The 17335-nt window shown below is 42.2% G+C and overlaps 1 protein-coding gene across 1 annotated transcript in view; it reads right to left on the minus strand.

The window, feature by feature from the left end:
• The window catches only part of PDE4B (phosphodiesterase 4B), a 428331-nt gene that overhangs the window by 125533 nt on the left and 285463 nt on the right, over positions 1-17335 (minus strand). The window contains exons 3-5 of the mRNA XM_061121680.1: positions 13838-13874; positions 13635-13705; positions 655-704 (exon numbers count right to left, since the gene is read on the minus strand). Of these exons, the coding sequence (XP_060977663.1) occupies positions 655-704; positions 13635-13705; positions 13838-13874 (158 nt within the window). The remainder of the gene's footprint in view (positions 1-654; positions 705-13634; positions 13706-13837; positions 13875-17335) is intronic.

The raw sequence follows: 17335 nt of genomic DNA on the forward strand, positions 1-17335 counted from the left end.
GTTGCATCTTATGTAAGAAGAATTTCATGCTCAACACATCTCCAAGATAGATGTTCCTTCAAGGTGGCCCTTCCTCTCTGCAGCTCTCAACTCCACATGAAAAGCATATGCACAGTATTAACAAAACGAGAGGTTAGGTTTCTTTTTTTAAAAAACACCTTTGAGGAACAAAGTTGGACGACCTCCAAGGGAAATGATTTGTGACCTGGAAAAAGCTTTTGGTTTCACACCTGGAAAGGATGTAGATTCAAGTGGGATGTATAGCTGACGCTAAGAGGAAAACCACTAACATTCACTGCGGGGCCCTCAGGCCAACGAGGGGGCACCTGGGGCCTTTGAGGTTAGCTCCTCCGGAGTTCACTGGGGCCGGCAAGCTGAGGTCAAGGTTGCACTCCGGCTCTGGTTCCGGGAAGCAGCATGACCACACATCCATCACATTCTGAAATCGGAGGCATGCATATGATGGGAAAGTTATTTAATGCTGCCTTTCATTTGGTTTCATGTGGACTGCAGTAAAGTTCTAGTCTGCCTTTGAAAAAAGTCACCAAGAGGCAGACTGGGAGCAAACAAATGCTATTATTCTAGAAAAGGGTCTAGAAAAGAGGTACATTTATTCTTTTGAAATATGGAGATAAGCCTGATGACATGGCTTACCTGGCAGGTTGACTCTGGAGACAGACGGCTGACCAGCAGCTGGAGACCTCCTGTGGAGAGGGAGAGAAAAGAAGGCCTGAGTCTCTGTAAGAATACCCTTCCCTGCACCCCCTGGTCACTGAGGAGTTTTCCAGGTCAGAATGAGCTATCAAGTGACATCATGCCATCTCCGGAAGGCAGGCTCCTATAACTCGGGTGATGACTGTGATTCTCACATCCAGATGGCCTGGAATTTCCCTCTGCCCAGCCTCCTGGATGCTCCAACACTCCAGGAAGGAAGTCATTTACTCCAGTCCCTAACCAGTCGTTCTGTTTTACATTTCCCTGCCCCAGGTGGCCCTTGAAGACGATACACTTGATCAGAAATGACATCAAATGTAAGAGCAAATCTCAACTCCTTTGGGCAGTACTTGAAGGAGAGGAACCCTTGGAGGGCTAGGTCTCCCATTTTTACACCTTAGGAACCTGAGAGCGGGAGAAGTGAAGTCACTTACCAAAGATCACAGAGCCATTAGGAACAGATTAATCCAGGTGGCTTAATTTACAGAAAGGTCTTTTCTTGGTAGAACTAGGCATTTTTCTACATCACAAAGCAAGCCTGCTCAAGTTGAGAGTCAGATGAAGCAAGCAGATAAAGCCATGCTCCACAAATATAGGGTTTTTTTCTCCTTTTCTTTCTTGCTGTTATTTCTTCTTTATTCATCTTTTATATCCTCTGCCCCACAAGCCCTAATTTTCTTGCCATCCTTCTCATGCTTTGCCAGGCTCTCCAGGATTCCCAGTGCATCCCTGAAACAGGACTGAGCAGTGGCCCTCAAGCTTTAGGGTGCACAGAGTCACCTGGAGAGCTGATTAAGACACACTGCTGAACCTTACTTCTAGGGTTTCTGGTTCAGTCCCGGTGTTGGGCTTAAGAGTCTGCATTTCTAACTCATTCCAAGTGATGCTGCTGCTGCTGGCCTTGTTGCTGTGCTGTTCGGTCGCTCAGTCCCGTCTGACTCTTTGCACCCCATGGACTGCAGCACACCAGGCTTCCCTGTCCTTCACCATCTCCCAGAGCTTGCTCAAACTCATGTCCATTGAATCGGTGACGCCATCCAACCAACTCATCCTCTGTTGTCCCCTTCTTCTCCTGCCCTCAATCTTTCCCAGCATCAGGGTCTTTTCCAATGAGTTGGCTCTTCACATATGGTGGTCAAAATAATGGAGCTCCAACTTCAGTCCTTCCAATGAATATTCAGGATTTATTTCCTTTAGGATTGACAGGTTTGATCTCCTTGCTGTCCAAGGGACTCTCAAGAGTCTTCTCCAACACCACATTTCAAAATCATTAATTCTTTGGTGCTCAGCCTTCTTTATGGTACAGTTCTCACATCCAAACCTGACTACTGGAAAAACAATAGCTTTGACTATATGGACTTTTGTTGGCAAAGTGATGTCTCTGTTTTTTAATATGCTGTCTAGGTTTGTCATTGCTTTTCTTCCAAAGAGCAAGCACCTTTTAATTTCATGGCTGCAGTCACCATCTTCAGTGATTTTGGAGCCCAAGAAAATAAAGTCTGCTACTGTTTCTATTTTTTCCCCATCTATTGGCCATGAAGTGATGGGACTGGATACCATAGTCTTAGTTTTATGAATGCTGAGTTTTAAGCCAGCTTTTTCACTCTCCTCTTTCACCTTCATCTAAAGGCTCTTTAGTTCCTCTTCACTTTTGGCCATTAGGATGATATCATCTGCATATCTGAGGTTGTTTATATTTCTCCTGGCAATCTTTTTTTTTTTTTTTTAATTGGTGTTTCAGATAACTTTTCTTTCTTTTTTTTTTTATTTATTTTTTATTATTATTATTATTATTTTTTCCAGTGGGTTTTGTCATACATTGATATGAATCAGCCATGGATTTACATGTATTCCCAATCCCGATCCCCCCTCCCACCTCCCTCTCCACCCGATTCCTCTGGGTCTTCCCAGTGCACCAGGCCGGAGCACTTGTCTCATGCATCCCACTTGGGCTGGTGATCTGTTTCACCATAGATAGTATAAGGTGGGATATTTCAAAAGAACAGCATGTATACTATCTCCTGGCAATCTTGATTCCAGCTTGAGCTTTATCCAGCCCGCCATGTCACATGATGTACTCTGCATATAAGTTGAATAAGCAGGGTGACAATATATAGCCTTGACATTCTCCTTTCTCAATTTTGAACCAGTCTTTTGTTCCAAGTCTGGTTCTAACTGTCGCTTCTTGACCTAAATACAGGTTTCTCAGGAGGCAGGTAAGGTGGTCTGGTATTCTCATCTCTTTAGGAATTTCCAGTTTGTTGTGATCCACACAGTCAAAGGCTTTAGTGTAGTCAATGAAGCAGAAGTAGATGTTTTTCTGGAATTCTCTTGCATTTTTCTATGATCCAATGGATGTTGGCAGTTTGATCTCTCGTTCCTCTGCTTTTTCTAAATCAAGTTTTTACATCTGGAAGTTCTTGGTTCACGTATTGATGAAGCTTAGCTTGAAGGATTTTGAGCATTACTTTGCTAGTATGTGAAACGAGCACACTTGTAAGGCAGTTTGAACACTCTTTGGCATTGCCTTTCTTTGGGATTGGAATGAAAACTGACCCTTTCCTTGCAAGTCCAAGGGACTCTCATGAGACTTCTCCAGCACCACAATTTGAAAGCATCAATTCCTCAGTGCTCAGCCTTTTTTATGTTTCAAGTCTCACACTCATACATGACTGCTGGAAAAACCATAGCTTTGACTATGCATATGTACACACACACACACACACACACACACACACACACACACACACATATATTTGGTCTTTGGCTCAATTCTTGGCACAGAGCTCCTAAAATCCTAAGAGTTTCCTAAGTCAGGAGAGGAAACCAGTCAATCAAACCAGTCAATCCTAGAGGAAATCAACCCTGAATATTCATTGGAAGGACTGAGGTCAGGAAGAGAAGGGGATGACAGAAGATGAGATGGTTGAATGGCATCACCGACTCAATAGATGAGTTTGAGCAAACTCCTGGAGATAGTGAAAGACCGGGGAGCCTGTTGTGCTGCAGTCCATGGGAGTGCAAAGGCTTGGACACAACTTATCGAATGAACAACAACAAAGTGAGGAAAGCCATCTTTGATATGTGTCTTTTGACATGTTAAAGAAGTGACCTTTGGACCAGCAGCTAGGTAACCTAAGGAGGAGGCTAGGTGCCAGACTACCCAATCATGCGATTAGAGAGTTTGAACTTTAGGCCCACCTGGAACCTCTGGGGAGGGGAGAGAGGCTGGAAACTGAGTTCTACCATCAGTGGCCAATAATTTAATCAATCATACATCTGTAATTAAGCTTTCATAAAAACTCAAAAAGCCTGGGTTGGTGAACATCATTCAGAAAGAATGATGCACTCAGAGCTTGGAAGCTTTGCCATCCTCTCCTCCCTCCCCCCCTACCCCCCAACCCCAGAACCTCCTCTATCTGGCTATTCCTGAGTCATATTCATTTATAACAAAGCTGTGATCTAGTAAGTAAAATGTTTCTCTAAGCTCTGTGGGCCCTTCTAGTAAGTTAATTGAACCCAAGGAAGGGGTCATAGGAACTTCCAACCTATAGCCAGTGGGTCAGATACCTACAAGTATCTGGGCTTGCCAATGGGGTCTGAAGTGTGTGTGTGTGTGTGTGTGTGTGTGTGTGTGTGTGCGTGTGTGTTGGGGGGACAGTCTCATAGGACTGGGCCCTTAACCTATGGGGTCTGACACTATCTCCAAATAAATCATGTTAGAACTTTATTGACTTATAGGACACCCAGCTGGTGCTTGGATGTGTGGGGAAGAAAAAAAGACCTGGTATCCAGAATCACACCTTCAAATGCCACCTTCTCCAAGGAATGTGGTTATGAGAAGGAAAACTTGCTACCCCAAATGTCTCTTAGCATGTGGATGATTTCAAGCTGAAAAGGCCCAAAAGACTGAGCTTTCCCTCCACAGACTAAAGGAATGTCAATAGAGGAACAGAGCTATTACAATAGATAAGAGTAGTATGAACTAGGTATGCTAGACAGGGAGGAACCCAGGAGAGTCTGTTTTTCAAAATTCCATTCTATGTGTCACTGTCTGTCTCCATATGGCCCAGGAAACATTTATTTACCAAACATTTGCTTTTCCATTTCCATGTCAGTTGCCTTCCTTCCTTTTCAAGTCCCAACCCCCTACCCCACAATATTCTCTTTTGTCTTTAGCTGAAAATGCTGCTTAAGGTGAGGGTTTTAGCCATCTTGTCATCACTCAGTTTTCCTGGGTCTGTTCCATACACACATGTTATGAGACATTCGTTTGACTTTCTCTTATTAATCTGTCTCATGTCAACTTAATTCTTAGACCAGTCAGGAAAACCTAGAAGAAAAGAGGAACATTTCTTCCTTCTTGAAAATATCATTCTCTTAGCTAAAAATGACCCTTCCACTAATCTCCCCTGGCACTGTATTTGTACCTATAGGGTTATTTTGTCATGTTATAACTCATATGGTCATGGACTATCCCCATGTCTAATCTATGACCCATTGATGGTGAGGTCCAGTTATTATCCCTTTCCATATGCCTTCTGCAGGACCTACCAACTTGCCTTGTGAAGAGTAGGAAGAGCTCCATAAATACTGGAAAACTATATGATGTGCAAATGATTTGAGAAGCCTAGTACCATATGAATGTTTTATCTGGTTTTCTTTTTCCATATAGCCTTAGTTCTCCATACTGCTCACTATTCCTCAGACACAGAACATGTTTGTGTTGCTATGTCTTTTGAATCTGTTTTGCTCAGTTGACCACTATTCTCTTCCTCTTTAAGTGGCAAACTCCTTCACATGTCCTAGGAATGCACTCCAGCATCACCTTGTCAGAGACATCTTCCCTCCTCTGACTAGTCATTGTGTTACTTGTACTTTTCTATGCTTGTCTCACCCTAGTGCTGCTCTTACTGCACTACAATTCCCATTTTCCCATCTCCTCAACTCACCTGTGAGACTGAATCTCACTCACCTTTGTAACCTTGGAACTGGCAAAATATTTTATACAATATAGGTAGTTGATAGGTGTTGATTAGATTAATGATATATTTTAAATATTTTTATTTTATCTATCTTCCTGAGTTCCAAAGAAAATGTCTGCCAAAAGAGACATAGAAATAAGAGACCCTAAATATTGGCAATCTCTGCTTCCTTAAAAGTACAGCAATGCATTGCACCTGATTCTTCCAATAACTTCTTAAATCTACACAATTTAAATAAATTCCTTTGTCCTAGCAGTTATTTTGAAAATATAACTTTTATTTACAGCTATTAATTCAGGTAAGCATCTGTGTGTGTAAGCTTTGGAAAAACAAGGACTACCTGGATCGGGAAGATCCCCTGGAGAAGGAAATGGCATCCCACTCCAGTATTCTTGCCTGGGAAATCCCATGGACAGAGGAACCTGGAGGGCTACAGTCCATGGGGTCTTAGTGACTAAACAACAGCAACATTTATAAAGGTTTGTCACTTTTTCTCAAGACCCGGTACAAAGAAGAAGCTCAATACATTTTAAATGAATGAATGATGTCTGGTGGGTGCAGTATTGCCTGTGGGGCATGAGAGTGCCAGAAGAAAATGGCCATTGTGAGTCCAAAGTTCCCTAACTTATGGAATAATCATAAGTTCTATGCCTGGGTTGTAAAGGTGGTGATATTAATAGGGAGGATAATATGGCCACAGCAGTTAATACTTTCCAGCCGTGAATAGCACAGTGGAAAAAGAGCTGGACTGTGAATAAGAAGACAGGAATTCTAATCCTGGTTCTGGCCCCTTCTAACTATATAGCCCTGGGCAACTCACTGAAATTCTGTTTCTTCCTCACTTGGGGAGAACAGGCAGCAAGTAACATTTACTGCTAATTTACAATGTGCCAGCTCCTGTGTGAGAGGTTTTACATATATTTCCTCCCTCACTCTGAGGAAATTTGGCCAGGTTCTTTCCAGCTCTGAATGCTCAAGGTTTTATTATTCTCAGCTAATTTAAGTCCCATGCCAAAGGACACAAAGCAATGAAAGATACTTCAGATATATACTGAAAAAAAATTTAGTGGCTATTAATTCTTTTTCAAAGATTTCATATAATGTTGATTTAATTACACTTTGGAAGAATGTTAATACGGTGATGTAACATGATCTGCTGGGAGCTACCAGTGATACGAGTGATGTTAGTGACAGAGTTGGATGATGAGGGACACCTCTTTGTTCCAGCTCTATTCCCTGGTTATCAGACTGCTGAATGGTAGGCATTCTTATTCACATGTGATTTCTCCAGCAGTCTGTTTAAAGCCAGTAAATGCTTTAGGGATGCTTATCTGAATTAACTCTAAATGAAAGGTTTAGTTTCAAAATTCCTGGGACAAAGGAAATATAGGTTTCAATTTGAAGCCAAGAAATACAAGCCCAATCAAGCAGCCCTCAATAAAACATTTCATGGAAGTTCAAGGAAATCACCTCAACAGGAACTCTGAGATTTTTCACCCTTTGGGTGGTAAAGCTCAGACAATGGACTGCTTTTATACTAAGCAAAGAGCCAAGAGATAAAGGAAATCTTGACTTGTGAAAAGTATAGTTCTATGTGGGAGTTCCTTTTCATATTAAAAAGAAAACACACACACTACCCAGATGTTCTTATGAAAACCATTCTAAGGATATAATTATTACTTAAATGTTACATTCCAGTCAAGGAATGGCTCTCAGGAACCCAAGTCAAACATCCTAGAAAGCAACTTCCGAGTTCCATGAACCTTGCTGTTTCAGTTGTTGAGATCAGTGAATATCAGGGTTGGGGTGGGAAGGACAATCCTCTTGGTCTGGTGGATACATTCCTAATAGATATTTTTGTCTTCCGTTGTTTTTACTTGTTTGATGGTATTGACTGGGAATAGAATGAAGTGTATTAAATGGGCCCTCAGTTTTCCAACCTGCCCCTGCCAGGCTGCCCCAATGTTCACTTCTGAGCCTGAGCTAGACCAAAGCAATCTCAGCTCCCTTTGGTGAAGCTCTAGTGATGGACATGTTGGTTGGTGGTGATTTTAAGGAAGTACTTGAACTTAATAGGGGGATCAACTCTGTACAAATATGGGTATGAATTTGGGAATGACCATTAGTCATATTCATTGGAAGGACTGATGCTGAAGCTAAAGCTCCACTTCTTTGGCCATCTGATACGAAGAGCCAACTCATTGGAAAAGACCCTGATGCTGGGAAAGATTGAGGGCAGGAGGAGAACGGGATGACAGAAGATGGGCTGGTTGGACGGCATCACCAACTCAATGGACATGAGTTTGAGCAAGCTCCAGGAGATGGTGAAAGACAGGGAAGTCTGGTGTGCTGCAGTCATGGGGTTGCAAAGACTTGGACACAACTGAGCGACTGAACAACAATGACACCAGATTAGATGCAACTTTCCTACTGCCGGGGATCTATTACGTTTGCCGAGTGTGCTTTGAACCAGAGGTGACACAAAGGGCCATGATTCGGAGGGCAATCCTCAGCCTGAGTCCTCAGTCCTCAGCTCTGGATGAGCTCTCTGTATGGCAGCTATGGTCCTAGGGCACTCTGTGTATGGCAACTCTGCATGTGTTTGTGGTTCAAAACCCCAAGGCTATGGAAAAATCTGATTCCCCAGAAACTGCTTCAGCTGACAGCCTGTAATCATCAGTGCGTGTGTGCATACTTAGTTGCTCAGTCGTGTCTGACTCTTTGGGACCCCATGGACTGTAACCTGCCAGGCTCCTCTGTTCATGGGATTCTCTAAGCAAGAATAGTGGAGTGGATTGCCATGCCCTCCTTCAGGGGATCTTCCTGACCCAGGGATTGAACCCTTGTCTCCTGAGTCTCCTGCATTAGCTGGCTGATTCTTTACCATTAATGCTACCTAATCAGCAGGGTTAGAAGGAATTGCCTGATACTTTCACAGAGGAAAGACCTCCAAGCCCATGCTAAGAAAACAGTAACTGAAAACATTCCATCACATCACCCCCCACACATCTCTTCTCCCTGGAGCTGTGCAGTGTAGTGGTTTGGGGTCCTGCTATGCTAAAGAAGCCTTTGGAATGTACCTTTATTCATCACTTCTTCCCCAATTCCCACCTCCATCATTTTGGTTCAGGGTTTCACTCTTCACATTTTAATCCTTGAAACCCTCTCCTAGCTCATGTCTCTGCCTCAGGCTCTCTGACCTTCAGCTATTCCATAAGTTCTTAAATGACTCTGTCCCAAAACCTTCAGAAATTTCATCCCATAATGCAGAAGACTGAATAGGTGTAGTAAATGGAAAGATGTGAGATAATAAAATATATATACATAGAGGTCTCTGCCTTGCTTCCTGATACAGAGCTCCCAAAACTCTTGTAATTTCCTAAGTAAGAAGAGCACTGGAGCATCTTTTGTTCTAAAGAGGTGACTCTGTATCCTGGGTGACTGGATGGGAGCTGGTCACCTGAAATACTGAGACATGAATAGAAGCTTAGAATTTTCAGCCATATCCCTCATCCGCCAGAAAGGAGAGAAGGGCTGGAAACGGAGTTAATAATTGATCATGACTATGTGAAGAAACCTCCGTCACATCCTAATAATACAGGTATCAGAGAACTTCCAAGCTGGCAAACACATCCACACCAGGAGGGTGAAACACCCCAGCTCCATGAGGATAGACACTCCTGTGCTCAGGACCCTCCCGGGCTTGGACCTGTGTTATCTTTTCATCAGGCCGTTGACCTGTATCCTCTATCATATCCTTTAATAAACTGGTAAACATATGTAAGTGTTTCCTTAGATTCTGTGAGCAGCTCAGGCAAATTAATGAGACCTGGGGGAGGGGCAAGTTAGAATAAATTAGATATAGATATAGGTTGAAATAGAATAGATATAGATTCATTAGAATCTACAGCTGGTGCAATCAGAAGCACAGATGATAATCTGAGCTTGTGACTAGTGTCTGAAAAGTGGGGAGGAAGGCAGTGTGCAATCTCTTGGGACTGAGCCCTTAACCTGTGGGATCTGATGCTATCTCCATGCAGACAGTGTTGGGATTGAATTAAACTTTCAGACATCCAGTTGGTGTCCAACATTTGCTTGTAATTGTGGGGGGAAATCTCCATGGATTGGTGACCAGATGTGTCAGAAGTAAAGTGTTTTGTGTGGAGAGTAAAGAAGACTCACAGGAAGACAAAACCCAGGCGGGAAGAACTAGGCTTCTCACTACATAGGAAGGAAAAAACTGCGTTTTCCTTACAAAAGAGCACAGCAAGAATTAGGATGCCAGGCTTCAAGACTGGTTTGGCATGGCCCCAGGAGTGAGCTGTTTTTGCACTAAGCATTTGATTTCCCTGAGCTCTGGCTCCTTGTCCACTGAGCAGAGGCAACACGCCTGTCACATCACAAATCTTATATACAGTGATGATAACTGAGATAATGGACGTGAAAACTCCAAAGTGTCACACTATTTCCGGCTTCAGCAAGAGAAATGTAACCATCACTTACAATAAGTCACATTTATTGAGCACTTACCATGTGCTATAAGTTGTTATAAATGCTTTACAAATATCAACAAATTTCATTCTCAGAACAATGCTGTTTACAGACTGGGAAACTGAGCTCCAGAGAGGTGAAATAATTCCCCCAAGTCACATAATTTTCAATAGGTAGAATTGAGTTAGGAAGTGATAAATAAGGCCCCAGAAGCCATATTCTGTAAAGAAAAAAAAAAGTGGGGAAACAGAAAGGATCACTTTTGAAAAAGTAACTTTCTAAACATTTCTCTAACAATTATTAATTCAGAGAATTAATGATGAATACTTATGGAGCAAACACTATTTGCCAGGTGTTTTGCTAATTCTTAGAGAGTCAAGGAAAAGTAAATGTAAATTTCAAGGGTCCTTACAAGACACACGGTCTAGTAGTAGTGGTGGCAAAGATCCATACATGATTTGCAGAGTGTTCTGGGGCCACTGAAGGGTGCTCAGCCAGGCTTGACAGGGTCAGGGGAAGCATCCTGGTGAGGGTGACACAGAGGAGTGTTATAAAGGACAAGCAAGATTCAGTGGAACAATCAATGGAAGGTGGTGAGAGACACTTTAGGAAGTGAGAACAATAAGTCCATGATTAGGATATAGAACAGAACACACAGGGAACAAACATGATGCAGTTGTTAGAATGTGATATCATGTGGCCAGACTCCTGGTCTGATAGTACACCTCTGTACCTCTGGGCACGTCCCATTAGAATGAAAATCCTGAAAAGGGCAGACAACTTGTATGTTCTGGTCACTATTATATCACTAGTGCCTGGTGCAAGGTGGTGCTCAATACATATTTGTTAAGTACAAACAAAAATGCGTGGATGAATAGTATCTAAATCAATTCTTGTTGAGATAATTATTTAATAATAAACACAGAGCACCTCTGCAAATGAGGGCTTTCCTTGTGGCTTAGCTAGTAAAGAATCTGGAGACCTGGGTTCTATCCCTGGGTTGGTAAGATCCCCTGGAGAAGTGAAAGGCTACCCACTCCAGTATTCTGGCCTAGAGAATTCCATGGACTGTATAGTCCATGGGGTCACAAAGAGTCGGAGATGACCAAGCGCCTTTCACTCAGTTCACCACTGCAAATGAGGTTGGGAAAGCTTCTAGCTTTCCTGTATACTGCATCCAATATAAACTCGATCAACAATCAATCCAGCTAGCTTGAGTTAGATCACAAGACACCTTCGGGCCAAGCACCTGCATTCATCTTAATGATTAGACAGTGAACCACTGAAGCTGGAAAGTGACACAGTCACATAGTAGTGAAAAAGATTCTTATGGTGGCACTTCAGAGAATAATTTAGAGGAGGAGAAACTTATGATCGGGAAAACTTCATAGGAATATGCAGGATCATCTCACAGGAAGCCCCCGTGAAAAATGATAGAACAGTGAAAGGAAAAGTTAACTTTCAAAGTAGGGTCTACTCTTACTTTTAATAACTCCATTCAATAAAAATTTAGATAAAAGAAATAGATGGTTGAAGAATAATTTCAGAAAGACTAGAGAGACAGGATTTCCTACAGGGTGAACACTAGCTTAGAAAAATCAGGAGATTTAGGGTTTTAGGACAAAACTGGTGTGTCTTTAGCCTATGGTGTGGTTGTTAGCAACTTGCTGGATTTCTGAGGGCCTGATTTCTCCTTCTGTAAAACAAAGCTGCTGAATCAATGGTGTCAAAGTTCTCCTCTGGCCCTACCATTCCAGGATCACAAGTTCTATGATCTCCTTTTAAAAAAAAAAAACTATTTATTTTTGGTTGTGCTAGGTCTTCCTTGCTGCACACGAATTTCTCTAGTTGCCGTGAGCAGGGGCTACACTTCATTGCTATTCTTTCTTGAGGTATGCAGGCTTCTCATTATGGCGGCTTCTTTCGTGGCAGAGCATAGGTTCTAGGCCCACAGGCTTCAACAGTTGCGGCACATGGGCTCAGTAGTTGTTACGAACGGACTTCAGTTGCTCCACAGCACGTAAAATCTTCCTGGATCAGGGATCGAACTTGTGTCCCCTGCATTGGTAGGCAGACTCTATCCACTGAAACACCAGGGAAGTTTGGTTCTATGACCTTCTGATTTCTGTGATGATTGTTAAATGGCTGGGTAGTGCACTACATAGCACTTAGACCCACAGATTGAAATGATTTTGGAGGAGAAAGCTACTGCAGTATGATCAGTTCAAACCTTTCATTTAACAGATAAGGAGACCACAGTTCAGCCATGTTAGTTGAAATGGCCAAGTTTATGTAGCTTCTTAAGGACAGAAGAGAGGATAATGCTACTCTTACTCATCAAATTGCATGCATCTGTTTATATATTACCAAAACAAAGGCAACTTGGACCTGAGCTTTTGTTACTTTTAATCTTAAGTTTACATGTCTGAACTCATTAATAGCTTAGTCCAAAAGAATTTTAATAGAATTTATGGCCTTTACTGATGAGTATTCATATTTTCGAGCAGTAAATACAAAAGGAAAAAGGAAAAAAATCTCATCGTTTCATTTGTCAAACTCTTGTCTACTAAGCGTTAAAGATACAAAGATTAATAAGATCTGGACTAATTTCTAACGTCTTCAGTTCAATTCAGTTGCTCAGTCGTGTCCGACTCTTTGCAACCCCATGAACTGCAGCACGCCAGGCCTCCCTGTCCATCACCAACTCCTGGAATTCACCCAAACCTGTGTCCATTGAGTCGGTGATGCCATTCAGCCATCTCATCCTCTGTCATCCCTTTCTCCTCCTGCCCTCAATCTTTCCCAGCATCAGGGTCTTTTCAAATGAGTCAGTTCTTTGCATCAGATGGCCAAAGTATTGGAGTTTCAGCTTCAACATCAGTCCTTCCAATGAACACCCAGGACTGATCTCCTTTAGGATGGACTGGTTGGATCTCCTTGCAGTCCAAGGGACTCTCAAGAGTCTTCTCCAACACCACAATTCAAAAGCATCAATTCTCTGGTGCTCAGCTTTCTTTATAGTACAGCTCTCGCATCCATACATGACCACTGGAAAAACCATAGCCTTGACTAGACAGACCTTTGTTGACAAAGTAATGTCTCTGCTTTTCAATATGCTATCTAGGTTCGTCATAACTTTCCCTCTAAGGTGTAAGCATCTTTTAATTTCATGGCTGCAATCACCATCTGCAGTGATTTTGGAGCCCAGAAAAAGAGTCAGCCACTGTTTCCACTGTTTCCCCATCTATTTGCCATGAAGTGATACCAGTTCTAAAATATTATGGTGATCCATCCTACTTCCAGATTTTATCATGTATCCTAACCTAGCTGGGAGGACAAATTTCCATTCATTAGTGTTAAGTTGTGTGTTTGTGTGTGTGTTAGTGATATTCAGTGTTTCACCTTTTGGAAGGGATTCATAACTTCACAAACGTGTGTGCTTACTTATTGGATGTTCCGTGAAGGTTTGTCAGCAGAGTGAAGTTGTTTCTCACACTTCGCAAGCTGGCGAGGACCTAAAAGGAAAATATTTCCACAGTTAGGAGTGGTTAGGAACAAAAGGAGAGGGATAGGTAGGTTCACAGGCCACTCTTAGAAACTATACCCGGGGACAGAGTGAGAATGAGCCAGGCCAGCATGATACATACCTGGGCAAAAGGTGTTACAATCAAGTCATCGCCATGTCTGGTGAAAAGAGAGGAAAAAAAAAATACTTTAAAATGTATTTGCATTATAACTATGACACATAAACTGTCATTAAACTTCATTGGTGTGAGCAACACAAATGCTAGACAAGTCATTCTACCTGGATATAAGGCAGGACTGATGTAGGCAGAGATGGGAATTTCAGGAACTTGAAAGAAAAAAGAAAAACCCACCAGGTTCATAGCTCCTAGATTCACAGTGGCGACACATAAAAACACTTACAAGTAAGTTTATGTCTTCAGGGTATATTCTCATTAAATAGCAGACCCGGAGAACTGTAATTCAAAGCGATTTGTGGATTTTGGTCGCCAGAGCCAGGAAATTCAAAGGGAGGGCTGCTCACAGGCACACACAGGGCTGGAAAAAATGGCCTGACAGTCTGGATAAAGGTTAACTTTGGATTTCCTGGCTTTTGTTGATTTGAACCACAGCCTTAATGCCATTTAAACACAGATTTCTGTCTGGGAAGCCCATTACTTTTGTTTTTAATATAACTTTTTTCTTAAAGTACCCAAGGAAAAGCTTTTAAGGGAGTGTAGGGACTGAACCTGCTATTATCATATCATTGTCTCTCACTATGTCCCAGAGATTTGATTGAGCTGAGCCATGTAAATTCTGTACTTGGGAATACTCAGAAGTGTTTTCAGAAAAGACTTCTCTCTCTGGCACAGGCTTTGATAAATCTTAAATTCACATGCAGCAAGATCTCCATTAAAACCATTAGAGGACATGCTGGCCTGAGCTGCAGACACACAATCGGGCCAATTTGCTATCACAGGGTGAATCATGAATTGCGCAGAACGTGGTGGACAATGAGTTTCCTTCACTGTCTCATCATCTGCTCTGTATTCACGACCACTGCACAAATACGGCATTTATTTGCTAGCTATGGGAGGGCAACCAATGGTTATTAAGCATCTGCCCAGCATCAGACATCAGGTGAGGCCTTGGGATCCAGGCTTGGATAACACCTGTATCCTTGGGGATCTCTTCTCTAGTGTGGGTTTTTATTTTAGGGTTTCATTTAGTACAATATTTTCCTTTCTACTGTGGTCTTTAGCTAGAAGCCCCCTTTCAACTTCATCTTGGAAACTTTCTGTGCATCTGCTTTCTACAGTGACTATAAACTGAACATTGACAGGACTGAGCATTCTTTGAGTGATCCCCATCTGTCAGGTCCTGCATGAAACCTCCTTTAACTCTTGTAAGAAGACTTGCAGCAGCTAATCTTAGGCCTATTTTGAAGATAATACCAAAGCTCAGAGTAGGTAAGCCATTGCTTAACCAGCACATAGTTAATAAGTGGAAGAACTAAGACTATTGGATCCCAAAAATCTGTGCTTTTAACCATTATGTTTTCCTGTTTTATGATGGCTCTGCATGATTGACTGAATTATACAGAGTTCGTGATCCCCTCAAATTAAAACAGGAGACAAAAAAATATCCAAAACACTGAAGTAGATAGTATAACTCATATAAATACAGAATGAAAATACAAACAATTGATACTTAATGGGGGTACAAAGGAGAAGTGATAATTACAGATCAGACAAGGCAAGAAAGGCTTGATTGAACAGGTGGTATTCGAGATGAATTTGAAAGTACAGGCTTTAAAAGGTAGGGATGGTAGATGCTCTAATGAGAGCAATACAAGATTGAGGCACTGAAATGGGAAAGTACTGGACCTGGAGATGCTTGGTGGTTGTTAGGACAGAGCTGAGTACATGACAGACATTTGCAGAGGACAATGCTCGAAGGTCCCCCACTCGCATATTATAGACATTGTGAACAATGGCTGTGGAATTGGTGCTTAACTCTGCAGAAGAAATGAGGTTCGCAGTGAGACAGGTGAACAGAAAAGTGCTTTAGAAAGCAAAATGCTATGGGCATGAGAGATAGACAGGAGCGAGGCCAGAGCCAAGAAGAGTGGTTGGAAGGACACTGCTGTCTCTCAGATGAAGAAGACTTTGGTGAGGCAGAGGAAGAAACAAGCAAAGACAACTGGAAGAGACCCTGAACTTGTTGCCAAGGACTTGGCATTAGTTGGATAGGGTTCATACAGAAATACTATTTTCATTTTTAGAACAGGTATCTGGGAAAATAGTGAAGTCATGAGTAGAAATAAAAAAGTGAGGAGTTGGAGGAGGTGTGTCACTTTCTCACACATTGAGTTTTAAGATACTCATTGATATCCCGGTGGAAAGAGCAAGTGGGAGGACTAAAATATGGGGATTAGAGCTAGAGATTTAGGACTTACTTACAATAGTGGGGACCACTGAAGCAATGGCAGAGAGTGGCTTCATGGATGGGAGTATATAGAGAGATCCGAAGGAAGAACCTCAGGGTTCTTGGAGAGGAGTGAAAACGAGAGACAGAGTAAGAGAGAAGAGACATGCAGTTGTAATAAATGCAGGGTGGTGAGATGTTACAAGAACTGCCCCTTCCCAAGCCTTTTTTGGGGGATGAACTTGAACTTCAGATGGGTGAAATAGCCTACTATTTGTTCACATTTCTGCTGTGAAGTTCATATTGTTCAGAAGACATCCGGGTGAGTTGGGAATACAGTGATAGTGTTAGACTTCAGTAGATCAACTATGGCTCCTGGATTTCTGGAATCTAAATTCCCAAGAAAAGTTAAATAATAAGAGCAAATCTCACACATAAATAGTGCCCAAAGCAGATATATTGTTGCATGAATAGGGAGCTACTAGAACTGTACAAACTAATGATTAAAGGGAAGTTAAAAAAATTCAAAGACAGTGAGCGAGTGCAAAGCCTGGCCAGCAGTGCACGGGGGCTTGGGCCAGCATGGGCTCAGCTGGTGTGGAGCTCAGGCATGGACCCACAGCAGATAGCCCATGCTCAACATTCAGAAAATTAAGATCATGGCATCTGGTCCCATCACTTCACGGCAAATAGATGTGGAAAGAATGGAAATAGTGGCAGACTTCATTTTTTTGAGCTCCAAAATCACTGCAGATGGTGACTGCAGCCATGAAATTAAAAGATGCTTGCTCCTTGGAAGAAAAGTTATGACCAACATAGACAGCATATTAAAAACCAGAGACATTACTTTGCTAACAGAGGTAAGTCTAGTCAAAGCTATGGTTTTTCCAGTAGTCACATATGGTTGGGAGTTAGACCATAAAGAAAACTGAGCACCTAAGAATTGATGCTTTTGAACTGTGGCATTGGAGAAGACTCTCGAGAGTCCCTTGGACAGCAAGGAGATCCAACCAGTCCATCCTAAAGGAGATCAGTCCTGGGTGTTCATTGGAAGGACTGATGTTGAAGCTGAAACTCCAATACTTTGGCCACTTGATGCAAAGAACTGACTCATTTGAAAAGACCCTCATGCTGGGAAAGATTGAGGGTGGGAGGAAAAGGGGATGACAGAGGATGAGACGGTTGGATGGCATCATCAACTCAATGACATGATG

Source organism: Dama dama, chromosome 20, assembly GCF_033118175.1.
Source record: "Dama dama isolate Ldn47 chromosome 20, ASM3311817v1, whole genome shotgun sequence".
Taxonomy (NCBI): Eukaryota; Metazoa; Chordata; class Mammalia; order Artiodactyla; family Cervidae; genus Dama; species Dama dama.